At 38.2% G+C, this 22,149-nt stretch overlaps 1 protein-coding gene across 1 annotated transcript in view; it reads right to left on the bottom strand.

Moving 5' to 3' along the window:
* Positions 1–461: 461 nt before the first annotated feature.
* Positions 462–22,149, bottom strand: part of SRT1 (sirtuin 1) — a 39,446-nt gene continuing 17,758 nt past the window's right edge. Inside the window, exons 4-15 of the mRNA XM_089986209.1 lie at positions 21,965–22,084; positions 11,676–11,776; positions 11,414–11,522; positions 10,282–10,361; positions 9,894–9,972; positions 9,189–9,242; positions 4,135–4,228; positions 1,551–1,633; positions 1,221–1,288; positions 1,017–1,119; positions 592–670; positions 462–487 (exon numbers count right to left, since the gene is read on the bottom strand). Coding sequence (XP_089842335.1) covers positions 462–487; positions 592–670; positions 1,017–1,119; positions 1,221–1,288; positions 1,551–1,633; positions 4,135–4,228; positions 9,189–9,242; positions 9,894–9,972; positions 10,282–10,361; positions 11,414–11,522; positions 11,676–11,776; positions 21,965–22,084 — 996 coding nt within the window. The remainder of the gene's footprint in view (positions 488–591; positions 671–1,016; positions 1,120–1,220; positions 1,289–1,550; positions 1,634–4,134; positions 4,229–9,188; positions 9,243–9,893; positions 9,973–10,281; positions 10,362–11,413; positions 11,523–11,675; positions 11,777–21,964; positions 22,085–22,149) is intronic.

The following is a 22,149-nucleotide window of genomic DNA, read 5'->3' as shown; positions in this document are numbered from 1 at the left end:
AACAAAATCAACTACATATGTTTAACTATTAAAAAGAGCCTAACCAGACTAGAAGAATGAAGTATGGAAAAAGGAAGGAAAGGGCAAAAGAAGGAATGAAACAAGAATACAAGGAAAGAATAAAAGATCATGGCTTTGCTTTCTTTGGAATACCATTGCAAGTAAGATCTGTTCCACTTCTCTTCATCATCTTCAAGGTTTCAGTAGCTTTAGCTTCCTTGAGGATCACAGGCTCATCTTGTCTTGAAAGCTCTGCACTGCTACTTCTGTGTAAATCTTCCTTCAGGCTTACCAGCTCACCATCTGTCATTAGACTCACACTGTTGCATTCAGGGACTTCAGTGTCCTTCAGGATCACCGTTTGGTTGTGCGTCTCAAGGCCTATGCTGCTGGTTTCAGGACCTTCATCTTCCATACGGACCACTGGTACATTTTGTCTCAAGAGGCATGTCTCATTGCTTTCAGGGACTCCATTTTCCTTGAGTATCTGGTATTCATCGTGTCTCAAGAGGCTAGTTACCATGGCATGTGTAGTTATTTCAGTATGAGGATTTGAAGAAAATTTTCTTTCGACCATAGCATGCATCCCACATTGTGAATCTTCGAGTGTTGCATCCCTTAGTTGTTGGAGAATAGAACTCTTCTCATAATTGAAACTCTCATGAGAATCCTGCATGACATCACACAGGACCTCATAAAGCCTTGTGGATTAGGAACATCATGAAATTGAGCTTCTATTCTCATGTAAGAGATTCTGAATTTTTCTCTATTTCCACAATAGGATGCAGGCCCTAACAAGCATGAAAATCATACACCTCCTCATATCTCCCACAGAAAAGAAATCTGAAATTTTCACTAAGCCTCTTGATTATCTAAAGATGAGGTTCAAAAAAGTTTCAAATCATGGGGCAATTTGGCTACAATTTCATTTATTAGAGGCTCAAAAGCCTCACATGATCCACATGTTGGTTCTGCAACAAAAAGAAAAACCAGTTTTATGGGCAGCTTTTGCTCACCAGAAAATTGACTGTCCTCTCCATCTTAATGGATGAACATCCACAACCTTCAACAAAATTGAGCTGTAATACCATCTTAAATGCTCTTGACCTAATAGTCTCCCTAAAAGAAACAACAAAGAAAAGGACAAATAAAAAGATCTTTAAAATCCAAACTATTCAAGAATAAAGAAGATAATGTACATTAACAACTGATTAAAGCACCTTGTTAAGGAGAATGGTTGATCACATAGAAGTGCATTTTTCATATCGGGTCTTTCTGGAAAGGTTATCTATAAAGCAGATCAAGTTGCCAACAGACTTTAGATGAGAGCCACATTGACTTAATTTAAAAATAGAAAGACAGAAACAAGTAGAAAAACAAAAATTCACAATAGGCAATTGCAGGAGAAATGCCATCAGATTATTAGAATAAATAAAAACGGCCCAAATTTGACTAAGGCTTAGATTCATGATATTAATAGCAGTTATAGGACTAAACAAACATTTCTTACAACATGCATGGAAAGTAAAAATATAAGTGCTGAGCATTACATCAACTGATTTGAGAAATGGCAGTGGAGTCTTTTGTCCACCCACACTTGAAATCTTGATAGTCCACTTTACGAATTTCCCCCCTGCAATGCAAAGTAATGGTTCAGGATGCCTCAAAATTGGACATTACATCTTTAAAACAACACAAGGCACTAACCAAGATTTCAGAGATACAAGAAGCATGCAAAGGGACATCAAAAAGAAGAAATTCAGTGAATCGGCATGAAACAATTAAGACACCAAGAAAATCTACCAAGAATTGATTGTAGTAGTTAAATCAACAAGCAGAATGGACCTTGCACCAGACCATATGTAACAAAAAATTGTTCTAGCAACACCATTTACCAATCACTTCAATCTAGGGTTTTCAATCCTTATCCAAATACTCGAGTGACATACTTTACCCTGTACAGCTATTTTCTTGATTGTTCCAAACAGAAGCTCATGTTTAGAACAAATTCTTCACATCTTATTGGAATAACCACAGTTGCCCGGGGGTGAAAGAGAGAGAGTATGGGAATCAGAATCAGGAAGCCTGATTTTAAATTTCCAGAGGATTCAGAATTGAGAATTTAGTAGAAAGTGACATAAGGAACTATTTAGAGAGCGATAATTGTTTGGAAAACAAATATAAAATTTGTCAAATATCAAAAAACAATGGAGATTGGAGACAATAAAACTTTTATGAAATGAAACTCACGGTCAACAACTATATTTGCCTATTAGAAAATCTCTAGATCACTTAAGAGAATACCATTCAAATATGTGATTCAGCAAAAGTACAAAATATTCCAGCCATCCATGTGTTGCAACAATCTTATCAAAGCACGAACAGCTGTAACTTTCAGCTACATTATAGGACATACCACTTAGATGAGGCATACCTAATATAAGGCACCATGGTCACACGGATGTAATAGATTGGAATCACATGAAAGCTACAAAGGACAAAATCTAAGAGTAGTGACTGATTGGATTGAACATATTGGAAGAAGGCTTCCATACAGTTGATCCAAGAACGATATTGCAAAAATGGTATGACAACAGATCTAATTCTTCATGGACATCTATATCACCAAACTGGTGAGAGAAGCATGCAAATGTTATAAACATCTTCTGTGAAGTCCATACCAGAATAACATGAAAATTTGATTTTACTTGTGCAAAAAACATCTTCATTGCAGATAGGTGTGATGCAAATTTCAATCAGTAGGATCTACTACCGATGCACTCAAGTAGATAACAGCATGGATATTATCATAATGATAGTAGGTTAAGATGGCCTAACTTTGAGCAATTGATCTAATACTGTTAAGGATAACAGCGTGGATATTATCATAATGATAATATCATGAAAATAATGTGACAATTAAATCAACAAGAGGATATTTGGAAACACCTTTTACAATTTTATATAATATTAGATATTAAAATTTGTTGCCATATTTTCATCAGTTTGGGCATGTTTAACTACCCCTTTTCATATATTGTGCAATATGTCAAAAAGGTGACACTGTTGGTAGGTGCAGAATATGCAAGTAGAACCCAAATATGGCAAATGGAATGCTACAATCTAGAGTACAAGCTATTCATCCCTCTGCTTCCCCCATTCTTCCTTCATGCCCTTTTTCTCATCAAAAAGTAAGAAACTACCTCCCTCTTCAATTTTTCTCTATCTTTCCAGATACATCCTAACATGGTAATAACACAATAATAAAAAGCTAAAAAACTTTTTATCTGGTGTTAAATGTTTTGACTAAAAGATTGCTTTTCTTCCTGTTTTATCAAACTTGGCCATCTTATTGAATCACCAAAGACTTGAAAGACTCCACACAACTTGATTAATACAGCAGTGGGTCAACAAAGATTTAGAACAAGTCAACCAAAAATCCAATTGATCAGCCCTCTTCTGGAAGACTACAAATTCCTTTCTGTATCTTTACTTTATGCACCTCCTGTCTTTTATCACTGAAGGAAGCGAAAAAAGCACTCTTGAATTAATAAAAATGGAATTAGCAGTGATAGATCTTCAAGTGTGTTCATCAATACTTGACAGAAGAAGAGTGAGTCACATGACGGAAGGGACTTGCTTCATTCTCATAGCAAAATAATACAACTACTGCGTGCATCAATACTTGAGAAAAGAAGAGAGGCACATGACGGAATTGCCTTTGCTTATTCTAGTCTAAACTCTAAATACAATACATACATGAAACAATAGAAAAGAGCATATACAAATAAAGAATGTCCCTATATCCTTAATGTAATTTAGACAAAAACAATAGGACACAAACAGAAGAAAGACATTTATGTCCTCAATCAAAAATGACCACTATGCCCCTGATATGAATATACAACAACATGCTAAACTGTCACAGAACACTATTTTCCACTATAGGGAGTGCTACTGCTAACTCAGACTTTAAGTTTACTTCAACTTAAAGTTGCAAATCCAGTCTTGATAGAATGCACATGAACCAAGAGAATCAACCAAACAGGTAACAGCTTCCTGCATCATCAAGCTTCAAATCAAAGCATATGTTGAAGAGGAGAAATCATTAGAAAATGAAAAATGTATGCTTACTTTTGTATGACTGAGAAAGACTAAGTTGAATAAGATCAAAACGAATATATGGAGGGATGCGCAAATTAAGAAAATCCATAACACCTGCAATAATCTGCAGCTAATCAAGTCAGAGATACATCACAATAAGTATCCTAAATGCACGATCATGGCAATCTGTATATACGCAATTTTAGAGAACTCGACATAAATAAAATAAAGCATCGAAATTTCCAAACACCAATAACCACATAAACAAAATTAGGGTTATTCTCATGAAGAAACTCAATAAGAACATATTATCCAAAATACACTATGTTAAGAAATTGCAACCTGCGATTAGTATTTCTCCTACATACTGGCCAATGTCTACAAATCTAGGCAAGAGGACAACTGAAGGAACTCGTAACCTAATGTGGCACTGCATTAAGTGCTACTTAGACGTGCAACTGATAAACTCATGAGGAGTAATGAACTACATGAAGGCAATGGCAATACCCCACAACTTAGTATGACAATATTCGCTGTGAAAAGAGATCAATGATGCAAGGTCATCACTTGTCTGCAATCCCCATTGTCAGTCACAGATGGGAGCTAAGCAGTTGGTTTAGATATCACCATTCCAAAATCAACTGTGTTGCTTAACCTGTCATCCATTTTGCGAATCATCAAATGAGGATTTCCTCTAGTCAAATCTAACAGCCCAGACCAGCTTTTGTGTCTAGACCTTAGAGGGGGCTCATACTTGTCCCCTTCAAAAAACCAACCCAGAAGAAAAATCCCTAATAAGTAGAGATGCAAGTAATCTGGCGATTCTGGCAAATTCCAAAAGCTGGTATAGGCTGAGTAAGTTGGTCAACCTAATTCTCCAAGTCATTTAATAGACAGGTTGAGCACAAGATGAAGATGAAAACCCAACACTTCTTGAGAGGTCAGATAGGCATTAGGTATTAGATTCTTAGTAATGAAACTAAGATGAAAAATGAAAGCATATATCCCAAAACAAGAAAGAAAGGAACAAGAAACAAAGTAAAGAAGAAAGAATACAAACCTAGATAAAGGAGGAGGGTTGGCGTCAGTGGCAAACAGCTGTGAAACTCTAGCCACATCCTGTGAAAATGAGTCCGAAGCTATGTCACATGGGTATGGATGCGGGTACATAAGGTACGACAGCGATTTCAAAAAATGCGGATACGGGGCTCCACTTCTTTAATATATATAAAATGCAGAGTAGGAGGAGGGATAGATGGGTATCTCTCTCTCCCCTTCTTCTTTTTCGTCTTCTCCTTGCGCAATCGAAGGTGGAAAGGAGGGAAGGGTTTTGAAAAAGGGGCATCACCTTTTGACTGTCGTGAAACAACGTAAAAAAAAAGAACAAGAAAATGGGTTTTTGGGTCGGGTCCAATTTGAACCCAACACGTACCCATGCAGCAACTGTAAGCGTGTGTCGACACTAGTACTATAATGAAACAAAGATATACAAAGACAAGGCCACTAAGGGCTTACAAGAACCAAACAAATGTGCACAATACACAAGCCACTTAGTGGCAAATACACAAGCACTAGTTCACCAAGGGACAATACACAATCCACTTAGTGGCAAATACAAAGATTCAAAATACACACATAAGCCACTAATGGGCAAGCGCAAGACGGAACAAACAAGTAAAAAAGTATATGTTTTATTCTCACAAATATGCTTGAGAAAGAATAACAAAAATAAGGGAGAGCTAGTTGGCTAGTCCCTAATGGCTATATTACAAAAAATAAAAAATAACAAAAGTCAAAAGTGCCCCTAATGGGCACTACCTATTACATGTTTAGAAAATGACAAAAATGCCCCTATATGTGCATAAACTATTACAATTAAAAACAGCCATATATGTATATGTATATACATATCTATACACAAATACATACATATGTACCTATACATCTTAACACTCCCTTCAAACATATATGTATATATACATACATATATACCTATACATCTTAACACTCCCATCAAACTTATGGTGGGATAGCCGAAAGTTTGTCAAGAAGAGAAATAAAGCGAAGTGAAGGTAAGGCCTTAATAAAGAAGTCTAATGGCTGATATTCAAAAGTTATATAGGAAAACTTAATTGTTTCTCTTGAATATTCTTCTCTAACGTAGTGGCAGTTCATCTTTATATGCTTGGTTCGTTCATTGAAGGTGTGGTTACTCATAATGCAGATGATACTTTTATTGTAGCATCACATCTTCGAAGAACTAGAAATGACAACTTTCATATATTTTAGAAGACTCCTCAACTAGATGATTCCCATAGTTGTCATAGTGTGCTATTCAGCTTATGTTGATGATAAAGAAATCTTTTGTTTTTTCTTGCACCTCCAAGATATAAGAGTCACCTAAAAACATACAAAATTCGTAGTTGAGACGCTATCATTAGGATTACCTTTCCAATCAGAATCAATATAAGCAATTGAGAGTAACCTTTGGCCACTAACTTAGCCTTATATCTTTCTAAAGATCCATCCCCCCTTAACTTTAACCTTATAAACCCACCTACATCCTATAGTATTTTTTCTTAAGGGTAAAGATTGAATTTCTCAAGTTTTTGCTTTTTCCAGGGCTCTTAATTCTAGGTTCATAGCATCTACCCATTCGAGAATAAGTTTGATCTCATTGTAGTTCATGAAAGGAGTGAATAGACATAAGACAAACTCTATACCTTGGTCAAAAGGACTCATAAGACACAAACTTATCGAGAAGTCTAGAGGTTCAATTGATTTTCTAGCACTAGGTTCTTCAAGTGATTGGTTTTGAGAATACCTATCAAGTGCACATGGAGGATTTTCAACAGTTTTTCTAAATATCATAACTCAAAACATCATCATTTAAAGAGTCACTAGAATCATCAATATGCATAATTCCATCATGCTCATTTTCCAATTCTTCACTAAATGTATCTTTCTTTGGTAACAAATCAAATAAGAATACTAGAAGTCATCCTTAGGCTTATCCATATTAAAACCATTTTCTTTTTCAAGAAAATTTACATCCTATTGAGGTTATAGGTCTAAACCAGGGTTACCAGAAGCGCCTAGCTAAAAGGGGAAGCGCGCTTCCCCGAAGCGCGCTTCGGAAGCGCGAAACGTCGCGCTTCCGAAGCGTGGGGGGAAGCGTCCCCCTTTTTTGGGAAGCGCGCTTCCCTTTAATGGGGGACGCGTCCCCCTTTAATGGGGGACGCGTCCCCCTTTAATGGGGGACGTGCTTCCCTTTAATGGGAAGCACGCTTCCCATCACGCTTCCCCCTCGCTTCCCCCACGCTTCCCCTGTTTTTTCAATTTTTTGTATTTTTTATTTTTATTTTTTCGCTTCCCCCTCGCTTCCGAGACGCTTCCTAGGTCGCTTCCGAGACGCTTCCTAGGTCGCTTCCGAGACTCTTCCCGAATCACTCCTAAGTGGTCCCACGCTTCCCCGCTTCCTAAAATTTTGAAAATGCCTCGCTTCCCGCTCCCGCTTCCCGTATCGCTTCCCGCTCCCGCTTCCTCAACTGGCAACCATGGTCTAAACCCCTTTTGAAATAGTAAAGAAAGCCTACCTTTTGTAGTTCCCTTTTCATATAATTAATGCACAATAGAGTCTGATACCCTTTAGCTTGTTCAGAAAAATCAATGAAAGATGAAAATCATCAAAAAAAAAGTTTATATTACATATCAATAAAAACCAAAATAATAATCCGTCATATAGCTGCTAAAATGTATATATATATATATATGTGTGTGTGTGTGTGTGTGTGTGTGTGTGTGTGTGTGTGTGTGTGTGTTTGTGTGTGTGTGTGTGTTTCTAGGGGTATTTTGGTAATTCTGTATCTAGGGGTATTTTGGTAATACCGTACATGTAATAGGGCCTTTTTGGTATTTTGTCTTTTTGTTTGAGGTTGAGGGCACTATGGTCAAAAGACCATAGAGTTGCTGGGAAGGCCCAATGGCTATATTTCTAGCTATTGGGGCCTCCCCAACGGCTATAGAGGGCTCTCCTTTAGCCCCATGTTGTGTATATATAGGGACATCTTCTCCCCTAGTTTCTTATGCATTCTCTAATGCACATTAAATGAATAAAGTTACATTTTTTAAAGTGTGTTCTTGTGTTGGCTTTATGAGAGACACTTAGTGGTTTGTTCAGAGTTACCAGTCAGGGAAGCGGGAGCGGAAAATGAAAGCTAGAAGAGAGGCACTTTCAAAATTTTAGGAAGCCGGAAGTGCGAGACGACTTAGAAGCGAACCAGGAATCATCTCGGAAGCAACCTAGGAAACAAACCGAAAGCAACCTAGGAAGCGAACCGGAAGCAAGGGGAAAGCAAAAAAAATAAAGAAAAAAAATAAAAATAAAAATACAAAAAAAAAAAGAGAAGCGAGTTTCCCCTAAATGGGAGGTGTGATTCTCCTAAAATGGGAAGTGTGCTTCTCCTAAACGAGAAGCATGCTTCCCAAGTTTTTTTGGCGCTCCCCAACATGTTTCAAAAGCACCACGTTTTGTGCTTCCGAAACACGCTTTGGGAAAGCACGCTTCCCCATGCCCTATGGCACTTCCAGTAACCCTAAGTTTGTTCTTGTGCTCTTTCCCATAGTAGGTATTTTATTTTTTAATCCTTGTGGATTCTTTACAGTAGCTTGCATACATGTTTTTGAATTTTCAAATATTTTTCTACCAATATCTGAATTCCTTTCTTTGTGAAAATTAAAGGGGAAAAATCAAAGGTGTAGATGGACTTTCTGGTTTGCCTCTTGTAGATATTGCCAAAACTAACAGTATTTGCATGTTAGTTTAGACAAAAATCTCTAAACAATCAAATCTATAATTGTGTAGGTACCATAGCAAATGGCATATGAAGATCGTGTTGTCCACCACAAGCTTTTTAATTCAGAGTCAGCTCAAAAGACACCTTGCTCTAGATTTTTAATATACTATGAAAAGATCAGGTTGTCACCACATTCCATAACAAGCTGCGACTGCAATATAATATTGCTTGACATTACAAAATCATAGTAAAGGTACTGCATGCTAACCATCCAACACATGCCCATACCTTATCAACCTGACCGTGAATCACCAATGCTGCTTTCTTATCCTTCGGTGTTGGCTGCAAAGCAAAATGTTCTCAAGTGCTATACAACAAATGTTTCCAGCGTAAACACCATATAATGCCCATAAATGGAGAAAAGAATTACAAAAAGCAAATTAAAAAAATGCAAACAAAACTTATAAAACTTGGTCTCTACTTCTTATCCAGCCTGCAGTTCTTTTTGCCAAAACATGCATTACAAGAAAGTTATGATACAGAACCTCAACAGTTAACTAACAAGTCCCATTTTTTTCTCAATCCACATAAGAATAAAATAGATCCTAACATTTACACATCTGTTTCCAACACAATAAAACAACTGACAGTCGTGCTACATAATCATCAATTTGTACTGTAGGCTACTTCAATCTATGTCACAAGGACACACCAAATATGAGGAATGTCCCTTGAAGTACGATGCCAAAAAAGTTATGAAATGTAATGGACACGGTCAGTACCGTGTCAGGCACTTGTCGACCATGTCCAACCCAATCAAGTTATTTTGAGAGAGAAAGATATGAAATAAATTTTAAAAGAAATTCAAAATGGTCAAATCTTTATTTTGAGAGAGAGAGATGAAACAAATTTAAAGGGTCTCCTGTTCATATAAAGTTACCAAATTATTCAGATAAAGGTCACCTACCAACATAGCCACAGCCATAGCAATACCTGAAGGTTTACAATAACAATCTTTCCCCCTCCACGAAGACATTTCACAGGCAGGTTGCATGCAGGGGTGATCTGCAAACTGCAAGCAGGAAACTAGTTTCATATTTCTCTTAAAATATAAAAATTGATCAATAGTTTCTATCAAACAGGCAAATAGACCAGAAAAACAAACATGCAATTTTCAATTGCAATAAGTCGTATTGGCTCTCATGCATGCTCCCAAAGAAGAGGATATGAAAAATATGCAAAGACTTAATAGCTACTGCATCCAACTGTAGATTAACAACAGCCAATAAAACACCACATGACATTTATGCATAGGAAAGAAGAGAAATGAAAATTGCACTGGAGCGCCACACAAAAACTTAGTTCATGAACATAAAACTACCTGGTTCCCAAACAAAAGACCACATCAGCCATCTTACAGTGCTTTGTTGCAGGATTCATTTCTGCTGGAGGCAAAGCATTCTGCGAAGAACAAATATAGCAATCCTAAGAGAATGTCAAAGAGCAAACCCAAAGGCAGACATTGTTTCTCATAATCTCCCAGAACTTCATTGCATATCTTATAAAAAATTATTAATTGAGCTGCCAAATTCAATTCTAAAACATATCTCCATTTTCTATTTGATGTACCACTTAAGATGTGAATAAGACAAACAATTCTGGCTCATGCTCTTTTCAGCTGCTGCAATGTTCAAATCATTTTACAACAAGAAAGATTGAGAAGTATGACAGAATTATCATATATTCCACTGACTTGAAGCTTTCAATTAGGAATAAACCAGTCACCTATATCTTTCAAGGCAATTTCTCGCCAAGGTTTTTTTTTTTTCAAAAAGTGGTTTTTGTCGGGAAAAATCTTGGAAGTTTTAAAATTAATAAAAATTAACAAAATAATAAGCTTTGCATTGTTTTTCTTGCAAAAATATAAAGAAACAAGTTTTAAAAGTTTAAAATATAAAAGAAACAAAAAAAACTAAAAAAAAACAGCCTTAAAACATTAAAAAAAATAAAAAATATCTTGATAAAATCACAATATTTTGAAATATCGCAATATATTGCTGATATTATCAGCAAACCTTAAAATAGCGATTTTATCGCAATATTTCAAAATATCAGTGATTTTGGTGAATATGGAATAAATTAAGAAAAAAGTAAAATAGTAGGATATTGAAAAAAGATTGTAAAGAGATTCTCATTTTCTTCTTCCTGGAAATAGTATTTCATTTCACATGCCACCATACATATCTCCATCTTAAACTCAGAATTAAGAAAAAAGTAAAATAGTAGGATATTGAAAAAAGATTGTAAAGTGATTCTCGTTTTCTTCTTCCTGGAAATAGTATTTCATTTCACATGCCACCATACACATCTCTATCTTAAACTCAGAAGTTAAAAAGAAAAATAGATCCCATCAAAATATTGCCTAAATGGTAATTAAATGTCTCACAGAGAACAGTCAGAGCAAGATAAAAGCTAACGTGTGTTTCTCCATTCTGCATTGATAAGCAAGTTACCTCCCAGTCAAGAACAGTGTCCTGTAGTTTCCCTGCACAATTTTTAACAGAGCAACGCCGAGAAGTCTCCTTCATTCCAATAGTTTCCACCTCAAAGTCACGAATATATCTTCAAGGTTTAATTGCATGTAGATCAAAAAATGTGAATTGTAAATCACTATGGGTTATAAAGTCCTTTTTTTGTTATAGCATCATCAGAATTCAATGCATAACCATGAAATATATTTATATACATAATGTGATTGATATCTGGAAACCATACTCTACTCCACACTTGGGGCAAAGCTCCCTAAATGAATTTCCATGCAACTCAGCTAGTTTCTCCCTTGGTATCCCAGATCGAAGATGGAGGTTATCAATGTTCTGCCATGAGAAAAATAAAGCAAAACAAATGAATTTCATCTCTGAAAATTATCCAGGCAAAGAAGAAAATTTTAAAGAAACAATTAAACTGAGATAAATGTATAATGCAAAAACTAGCCAACAAGATCATGAAATAAGCTACCAACAAAAGGGAAAAATGACATCATCCTGGATAGCCAAAACTAGGCTGCGTGCAAAACAAAAGCAGCAAAAAACTTCTGAGGCTTCTTCACATGACATACAAAGAATATTTCCATGGACAGATAAAAAAAGGAAAAAACAGAACTATTTTTTTTAGAATGGCAAGCTGGGGTTAGGCAGACCCCGACCAGAGTACAATGAAGAAATCACAAATACAAATCTGAAAGGGAGGGAAACCAATCCGGCAGCGTTTCTTTCCACACCCTATCCCTACCTAAGATATTCAGTCCAGCGAGGTTGCAAGCACACAATCTTAGGCAAAAATCCTTTCATTTGCAGCAAAATTTTACCTAAAAAAAAGATTCTCCAGTTGATGCTCAATTTTTTTCTGAATTTGTGATTGCCTTGTTCGAAGGAAAACCTGTTAAATATTCGATCTTAGATGAATTGTTGCTTTAAAATAAATTTTTGAAAATTTCATATATTGTTGAAATTCTAGAACAGGTTAAATATAAATTTTGTGAAGAATTAGATTGGAGGAATCAGGTAATCTTCCAACCTGTAAACTAAGTCACACGGACTCGGCTAAGGAGGCGCCGCACCCGAGTCGACACGCCCCGACACGGGTGCGGCTTCGGACTCGGCCCGAACTCGGTCAACGCCGAGTCAGACTCGGTCAACGAGTTGAGGCCGAGTCCGTCCACATTTTGGACTCGGTCAACTTTGACCGAGTCCAAAAATGTCCATTTTGATTTTTAAAATACGTTTTGGATCTGGGTCGGGTCCAAACCCGACCCAGATCCAAATTTCATCTGCAGCCGAACCCTAAAAGGGATTTATCGACAGGGGGAGGGGCTTACTCTCTAGATTTTGCCTCTCCCCCTCAGCCCCTACAGCCTTCTCCTACACCCACGCCGGCGATCGAGACTCCGGCGACAGTACGCACAGGTGCCAGCCACCGTCTCCCCCTCCGTCAACACTCAAGAGGTATGTCTACCCTCTGCTCGCAACCTCCCTCCTTGCACCCTCTGCTCGCAGAAGAGGGGCTCGGCCCCTCTCTGTGCCTCCTATTCACAAAGGAGGGGCTTGGCCCCTCCTCGTTTCGCTTATGTCGGGCAGGCCCCTCCCCCCCTTGCACCCTCTACTCACAGAAGAGGGGCTTGGTCCCACCCTGTGCCTCTGATTCACATAGGAGGGGCTCAGCCCCTCCTCGTTTTCCTTTTATCGCAAGGGTAAGAAGTAGGAGGGGGGGAATGAGGGGGCTCGGCTGACAGGCCGAGCCTTGCCCTGCCGGACAGAAGGAGCCCCTCCTCGTTTCCCCTGCTGCCTTTGGCTTTTTGGCAAGGGTGAAGCCCCTGTCACTGATAAGGTTCAAGTTGGCTTGCCCTGCCCCTCCTTTTTGCGTCAGATAGGAGGTAGGCCCCCTATCTCGAAGCTGGTTTGCGGAGGGCCTGATTTGCATAGGAGAAACGAACCTAGAGCTCTTATTACTATTATTTTGAAGTGTTTATTAACTTTATTTACTTATTTTCTTTTCAGTTTTCACTTTTCAGATATAATGGCGAGTTCTAGCGGTAGTGTCAATACATTTGGTTCAAGTTCTAACCCTGAATTAGAAGTTTCTCAACCACTTTGAAGGCTTGTGACAAAATGGGTAAAAGCTAGTGGTGGTGGTGGTGAGAATGTGCAGTTTCATTGTAATCTATGTAAGACTGTTTTCACAAGTTCTTATACACGTGTGAAAGCACATCTTTTGCATATTCGTGGTCAAGGAATTAGGGCATGTTCTGGGGTTGACAAAGACATGTTAAAGCAATTAAAAAAAGAACAAGAGAAAGCTGAAAAGAAGAAAATTGCAGAGATGAGAAGCGATTCGATTAATTTGTCTTTTCCTATTGCTAGTGATATACAAGAAGAGCTTTTAAAGAAAAGAAAGATGGAAAGCAATAAAACAATACAAGCGTCATTCAAAAACATGGCAAGAGCAGAAATTGATAAAAAGATTGGTCGATTCTTTTACTCAAGCTCAATTCCTTTTAATGTAGATAGAAGTCCATACTGGAAAGATATGATTACATCTTTGGCTAATTGTAATTTGAGTGGTTATGTGCCTCCTAGTTCAGAAAAACTAAGAACAGTCATTCTTGCAGAGGAAAAAAATAGAATTGAAGACTTGTTAGAGACCCAAAAATTTGCATACATAGAGTGTCAATTGTTTCTGATGGGTGGACTGATATACAAAGGCGACCACTGATAAACTTCATTGCTTACTCACTTAATGGGCCAATCTTTTTGAAGACTGTTGATGCATCTGGAGAGTATAAAGATATTGAATATTTAAAGAGATTATTTGTCGAAGTGATAAAAGAAGTGGGTGAAGAAAGTGTGGGGCAAATCATTACTGACAATCCTCCAGTTTGCAGTCGTGTAGAAATGAATTTAGCAAGTGAAGATACATATTCACATATTTTTTGGACTCCTTGTGCAGTACACAGTTTAAATTTGGCACTTAAGAGTATATGCAATCCATCAAAAGATGATACACATGCACGTGAAATGTGTTTATGGATTGAGGAAATAGAGCATGATGTTCGAAATATTAGAAATTTTGTTGTAAACCATCGTCATGCTCTTTCTATATTTAATAGGCATTCTGATCTTAAGTTACTGAAAGTTGTTGAAACTCGTTTTGCTTCTCTCATTGTTATGATGAAAAGAATTAAGCAACTCAAGAATGCATTGATGATGATGGTGGTTGATCAAGATTGAGATTTTTATCGTACTGAAGATGATGTCAAGGCTCAAGCTATCAAAAAATGCATCTGTGATGATTTTTTGTGGGATAAAATTACATATTTTATTGAATTTACATAGCCTATTTGGGAAATGTTGAGAGAAGTTGACATAGATGTACCCATGCTTCATAGAATTTATGAAATGTGGGACAATATGATTGAAAAAGTTCAAAGTATCATTTTTAAACATGAGAAGAAAGATATTGCACTTGATGATTCAGAATTTTACAATCATGTACATTCAGTTTTAGTGAGAAGATGGGATAAAAGAAATACACCTTTGCATTGCATGGCACACTCTCTCAATCCAAAATACTATGCAAAAAAATGGTTGACAACAGGTGTTGGTCGTGTTTCTCCAAATGAATATCCTGAGATATCAAGAAATAGAATGATATGTTTAAGAAGACTTTTTAATGATCCTCACATGTTTAAAGTTGTAAATAATGAGTTTGGCAAGTTTTCTATTGGGAGATTAGATTCTTTAGCAGCACTCGTGGCAAGGGACGAGGAAGATCCCCTTAATTGGTGGGCAACATATGGATCAGAGACACCAAATCTGTAACGTCTTGCAATGAAGTTGTTATCCCAACCTGCTACATCATCTTGTTGTGAAAGAAATTGGAGTACATACGCTCAAATTCACAACAGTAAAAGAAACAAACTCACTAGTAAAAGAGTAGAGGATTTGGTTTATGTTCACTCAAATCTACGATTAATTTCTCGCCGCACCAAAGAAGAGTATAGGTACTTTTTTTTCTTTGTATTCAAAGTTTGTATTTAAATATTTGTATTCAAAGTTTTAAGTTAGATACTAATATAGTCATTTTTTGATGCAGTTGTGGACCATCCAAGAATTGGGATGTAAATCCAGAAGATTTTGACTTGGAGGGAGAACATAATTTGCATACTCTCAACATGGACTACCTCGATCATATTCTTCCCTCCAATTCAGACGATGAGGCAGATTTATGATAAGTTTTGTTGTTTATCACACTCACAAGCTTCTTTATGTGTTATATTTTGGTAAGTTTGTGTTAAGAATTGCTTTTTTATTTTTGATTTAAAATTTACAATTTTTATGTGTTAATTTATTGTTATATATATATATATATATATTTTTAAAATATATATTTTTTAATATATATATATATAGCCGAGTCCTCGTGTCCAAATTTTTTGGAATTGCGCCGCACCCGCACCCATGTGACATAGCCTGTAAATTTTATTTTCCATGAGCATTATTATTTTGTTTCTTTTAGAATTATAAGTTGCAAATTATTTAATGGAGTATTTTTGGATAGGTATTATGGGGATTTGGTTAAGAAGAATCAGGCTCTGAGGACGAAGCCTTTCGACCTAGGAGGGAATGATGCACGAGCATCAAGATTTGTGCCCCACATGCGAGTGAGAGAAAGATCCAAATTCGAAAATATGATCCAAAACGCAAATTCAAACATACCCGATCCAATTTCAATCCATTTTGGCCAATTCGGGACCCAAAGGTATTTTGGTAATTTTACCCTCAGTAATCTTTTGAGAATTTTGTGTAGCATATCTCAAAAAATTCATTTTGATATTTGGTTCCAATTGTATGAATTTTCAGAACGACGTAAAAAGCTTTTGTATTTTTTATTTTATTTTTATATTTATTTTTATAGGAGCCGGATTCTACGGATCCAGATAGATCTAGTATCTGTTAGGGTCACTTTTATAGTACTAGAAGGTGTAGTGGGTCTAATGGGTAGTTTTAATTTTAAATCCAAGATCCAGATCCATATTGTTGAGAGAACCCCTCCTTCCATGCCAAGTGGTCTTCTTTTAGTGGGCTATGAGTGGCCAACCAAGGACTAGTCACCTCTCATCAAGCCTCATTGGGCTGAAAAAGAGGTGCCGCCCAAAGGTTCCAACCCTTTCTCCCTTGGTGGCTCCTCCTTGGCCAGCCAAGAGAAGAATAGGACAAAGAATTTTAAAAGAGGCAGCTCATTGACCTCCAAGGAGGTGGCCTCCCACATGGCCAATGAGAGCCCATGCTACTTCCCTCCTTCATATAAAAACAAATCCAGAAAAAAAATGGGTTTTTGACTAACTTGAAAAAAATATTGAAAAAAAAATGAGAAGGAAAAATGGAAAGAAAATGTGAGCTTGTGGGTCTTTTGCACATCTGAAAATTCTGGAAAAGGTTGGAAGCTTGAAGAAGGCAAAACGTGAACTTGGTGAAAGCTTATAGAGCTTGTGAAGTTGCTTGTGCATGAACCTTGTGGCTGGACGTTCAACCAAACCACCAATGTGAACTTGTGATCGTGAGAAGGAAAGTCCATCGAGCCTGCCCAAGAGGAGGTCGAGTGGAGCTGAACCATGTGGCTGGACGTAGAACCAGACCCTGTGTGAACTTGGTGAAGAAGCCTTGAGTTTTGAGGACTTGCCGCTGGCGTGGACTTGTTGGGCATGACCCCAGTCTAGCCGATCAGCCTTGTGCATGAAAGCTTGTGAGGACGAGCTTGTGACTGGAGTTTTGATGAGCGGATATTGGCATAAATGTGTTGGGTGTGACTCCAGTCACGTAGGCCATTACCATTCATGAATCAGCCTGTTGCTAAACCCGTCAAGATTCGAGAACTTGTTCATCGAAGTCATTGTTCCCTGTTTGTGCTGTTGTTCGAGAACCCCAGATGAACCATGGTGGTTGCTGAGCGAATCTGGAACTGTTTCGCTGCTGCAACGTTGTTTGTTGTTGTACACATTTAAATCATTATTCCTGTTTATATCTTTTGTTGAATCATAGCTCGTAATATATTGCTGAGTTTAAGTTTCTGTTGAGTGTTTGTTGGATGTGACTGAGCAACCAGATTTGTGAAACCTTTACGTTTGACGTGAACATATTTTTTTCTGTTGGAGGATTGCCTTAGAATCGATCTTAGCTTGTTGAGTGTATTGTTACTTGAAATCTGGGAAATCGAACAATCGATTGCTTGCTGTTCATTTACATTTCCTGTCGCAGCCCGACATGTGTTGCTTGTTCAGGCCAGTTGACTTGCTGTAAGCACCAGCCTTCAGTCCCAATCAGTTGGGTCTAAGCGCGACCCCAGTCGGGTGTGTCATTACCCATATTTTGTCCTTTTTTTGGACTGCTGAGTGCATATGCCAGCTGACCTACATTTAATAGCTATTTGTGTTTGACGTCCCAATGCATGATGTCCAAATAGTGGGTCTGCTGACCACTATTCCCACCTTGCGATTTTCAACTGAACTACCTCTATTAGTTGCTTGTGTGTGTTTGTTTTTTGAAATTGTATTGACATTCTGGTGTTAAGTTCATCGTATTTGATAAATCTTATTGAAGTGCATTTTGTTTGCGTTATTGGCGTTTCTTGGAAGTTGGAGGGAATTATAAGGAGTGTTTTGCTGCAGGATGTACTATACTCATAGATTATATATATATATATATATATATATATATATATATATATATATATATATATATATATATATATATATATATATATCAAGCAAACTGCCAATGCCCTATGTCACAGGGATTCGGCCAACCAGGTGCCGCACCCGCGTCGACACGACCCTAGGTGCAAGTGCGCGTGCGGCTATGTCACATGGGTGCGGGTGCAGGTGCGAGTGCGGGTGTGGGTGCGGGTGCGGGTGCGGGTGCGACACGGGTGCGGCACAATTTTAAAATTTTTGGACACGGGGACTCGGCAAAATATATATATAATTTTATTTTATTTTTAAAATGCCACAGCACAGTCTGTGTGACTGTGCACAGTCCACAGCACTGTGACTGTGCACTGTGCACTGTCACAGTCTGTGCACTGTGCACTGTGCACAGTCACACAGTCACAGACTGTGCACACTGCACAGTCACAGTCTGTGACTGCAGCACTGTCACAGCACTGTCACAGCACTGTGCCTCTTTTTATATATATATTTTTAAATAAAAAATATAAAAAATTGGTTTTTTAGGGACATTTTTGGACTCTGTCAAAGTTGACCGAGTCCAAAATGTGGACGGACTCGTTGACCGAGTCCGGGCCGAGTCCGAAGCCGCACCCGAGTCCGCACCCGTGTCGAGGCGTGTCGACTCGGGTGCGGCACCTCCTTAGCCGAGTCCGTGTGACATAGGCGTGCGGGTGCATCACCCGGTGCAGTCAACCCGACCCTAGGTGCAGTCAACGCACCCAAGGTCATATATGTCCAAATTTTCGACTTTAAAAAAAAAAGAGCCCGATGAAATGGGCTGAAGAGGATTAGGGCAAAACATTTTTGCCCTCTCCTGTCTCCCGAGCCCGACGCTGCGAGTCTGTGACCTGTCTCCCAACCCCGACGCCGGCAACGCCTACGAGCTGCCATCGTCCGTCAACGCTCCTCTCCATCTCCAAGGTACTCATTCTCTCCTTCAATCTTTCTCTCCACTCGTCTCTCAATCTCTTGGCTACCTCTCTCTCTCTAGATCATGTCTTGAAACATTAGGGATCTGGAGAGGAGCTGGCCGAGAAAGAACCTTTGAGACGGATCTAGCGAAGGCAAGTTGGGAAGAGGTATGGTTCCTTATTTGTTTGAAGACGTTGGTGTATAGGTTTTATAGAACTCAAGTAAAGAAAGCTTCTTGTAATCCCCATTTTTTTGGCTAGAACACTAGCCAAAATGGCTAGAGTGGTGATGAAATTTTGGAAAGAATCAAACCCAGTCCGACCGGCAACCTCAATGGGAGGATAAATAGATGTAAAGTTTTTTCAGTTATAATAAACTAGTAGGGGTTCGCCCAGAGTTACCGGAAGCGCCTAGGTAAAAGGGGAAGCGCGCTTCGAAAGCGCGAAACGTCGCGCTTCCGAAGCGTGAGGGGAAGTGTCCCCCTTTTATGGGAACCACGCTTCCCTTTTATGGGAAGCGCGCTTCCCCCACGCTTCCCCCTCTCTTCCCCCATTTTTTCATTTTTTCGCTTCCCCCTCGCTTCCGGTTCGCTTCCTAGGTCGCTTCCGGTTCGCTTCTTAGGTCGCTTCAGAGACGGTTCGGAATTTTCTTCTAAGTGGTCCCACGCCTCCCCGCTTCCTAAATTTTTGAAAGTGCCTCGCTTCCCGCTCCCGCTTCCTCGACTGGTAACTCTGGGTTTGCCTAAACCCTCGCTTGCCTATTGAAAAAAAAGAAAAATATTTTTTGTCCACTAATGACCTTCTTCCCTCCTTTATTATAAGGAGAACTATAGAATCTATAGATATAGAATAGCTAATCTATTACGATTCTTTGGACATGGAATAGTCTCATGTCGAAGGGAGTGGTAGATTAATCTATTGACCCACAAGTGGGGCAGTCTGCATTAAATGCCTGACATTTTAAAATAAAAATTACAACGCAAACAACAATGTGTTATTTTTTTTATGTTAAGTCACGATAAAATTATGGGATATTCAATTTAAGCAATAAATTGAATAAATTGTTCTATTAGATGATTAATATTTTGTTTAGTGAAAATGTTGCTTTTTTATTATGAAAAAAAATAAATAAACATTTAGTAATTAAATAGAGAAAAGTCATTTTTTCATAAGATGAACTATAAAGTCACTTAATGGGCCAGTCCCTTTGCGAGGTAAATCTCGGGTGGGGTCACCAATACCCAAGCTCTTATGAAATCCGCACACCCAATGAGAGAGAAAAGTCATTTCCGCATTCAGAACACCATGTTTGCATGATGATGAATTGATTTGATGATATTATGATAATTGTTTTTTATTTCATTAGTGTTACTATTGTTAACTGTTAAAACTTTATATATATATATATACCCTCCCGCACCCGCACCCATGTGACATAGCCTATGCCTAATTTGATTTGCATACACCCTTCTATTCTGAACGTATTTTCAAAATTACATCCTGTTTTGAAATCAAATCGCTTCCGCATTCCAAATTAGTTATTTAGGCGCGTTTGTGAACCAACCCCAAGTAGTCAGTTTGCATCAGAGAGAGAGCATCGACTCACCTCTCAAAGGATCGCCTTGCAGAGAGATAGAGCATCGGCTCACCCCTCAGAGGATCACCTCGCAGAAAGAGAGTGAGCATCAACTCGCCTCAGAGAGAGAGAGAACCTAATTGTTGATGGCGTAAGAGTCCGTCGATGGTCACTGATAGAGAGAGGTTCGTCGAAAGATGGAGGGGAGGGAAAGAAGCTTCTCCAAAAATGGGAGGGGAAGAGTCGGTCAACCCCCCTTTTATGCATTTTTAAGAGTTAAATTGGTTCGTCTCTGAACGAACCAGTACAAATACCGGTTTGACCCGACAAATCAGGTTGAAATCGGTTCGACGTATATTAGTCCTGAACCGTCAGATTCAAGACTAACTCAACGAGTTGCCGAGTCGGGTGATACTTAGCTGATCCATGCCCGAAGCTGGCTAAAACAGGTTTGGGCTGGAACTGGGACCGATCCGACTCGGACGATTCCCGAGTCGGATCGCTGGGTTTGCCAACTATGAGGTATATACGTATGTATATACATACGTGTTAATGTATATACTTTATGCATAGCTATATATATGTGTGTGTATAAATTCTTATTCTTGTTGTTTTGTATTTGTAATAGGTTTTGCCCATTAGGGGCATTTTTGTCTTTTCATTTTGTTGTAATAGGTGGTGCCTTGTACATTTGTTTTTCTATTTTTTATTTTTGTCTTTTTTATTTTCTTCTAGCCGTTGGGACTAGCCCAACTAGCTATTGGGCTAATCCAACAGCTGATTAGCCTAGCCCCTTTGCGTGTTTCATTCTCTATAAATATGAAATCTCTCCCATACTATGAGCATGCTTTTCTTAAGCATTGTTAGTGAATAAGACATTATTTTTTATATTGTGTTTTGCTCTCTTCGGCTATTGTGAGTGTGTTTTGGACTCTTGTATTTGCCCTCAAGTGACTTGTGTATTGCCCCTTATTTGGTTAGTGCTTGTGCACATTATTTTGCCTCTTAATTGCCCTTAGAAGAAAAATTAGCACAACAATGTACATAAAATTAAATCAATAAAGTCAACCGATATTTCCAGTTCACAGGTATAGGAGGATCAAAACTAAGGGTATTAACTTATTAAACCATTAGGGATTTTCGGTAACGCATCTTTTTGACAATCAATTCATGCCACAAGGCCGTAATTTTAGTGACTTCTAACTCATAACTGAACAAATGAAAGGCATGCATAATAAATGCTCAGAAACCACCAATATTCATAAAAGTAAAAGAAAGAATAAGAAATACATACTTGACTAATAACAAACTTCAAAATGCCAGCCTTCTCCAGCTCTACTAAAGCCATATGAGTTAAACTTGGCATTGCACGATGAAATGGCAGTGATGCTTCAGGCAACACTTTTCCTTCACGCTGCATATACAATTCCAGAAAATCTTCTCTTTAAATGAATCTACCAGCATTTTCTTAAATGAATT

Source organism: Nuphar pumila, chromosome 13, assembly GCF_984573655.1.
Source record: "Nuphar pumila chromosome 13, dmNupPumi1.hap1.1, whole genome shotgun sequence".
Lineage (NCBI taxonomy): Eukaryota > Viridiplantae > Streptophyta > Magnoliopsida > Nymphaeales > Nymphaeaceae > Nuphar > Nuphar pumila.
Note: the sequence above shows the minus strand (reverse complement) of the source record. Positions and strands in the feature narration are given on the sequence as shown.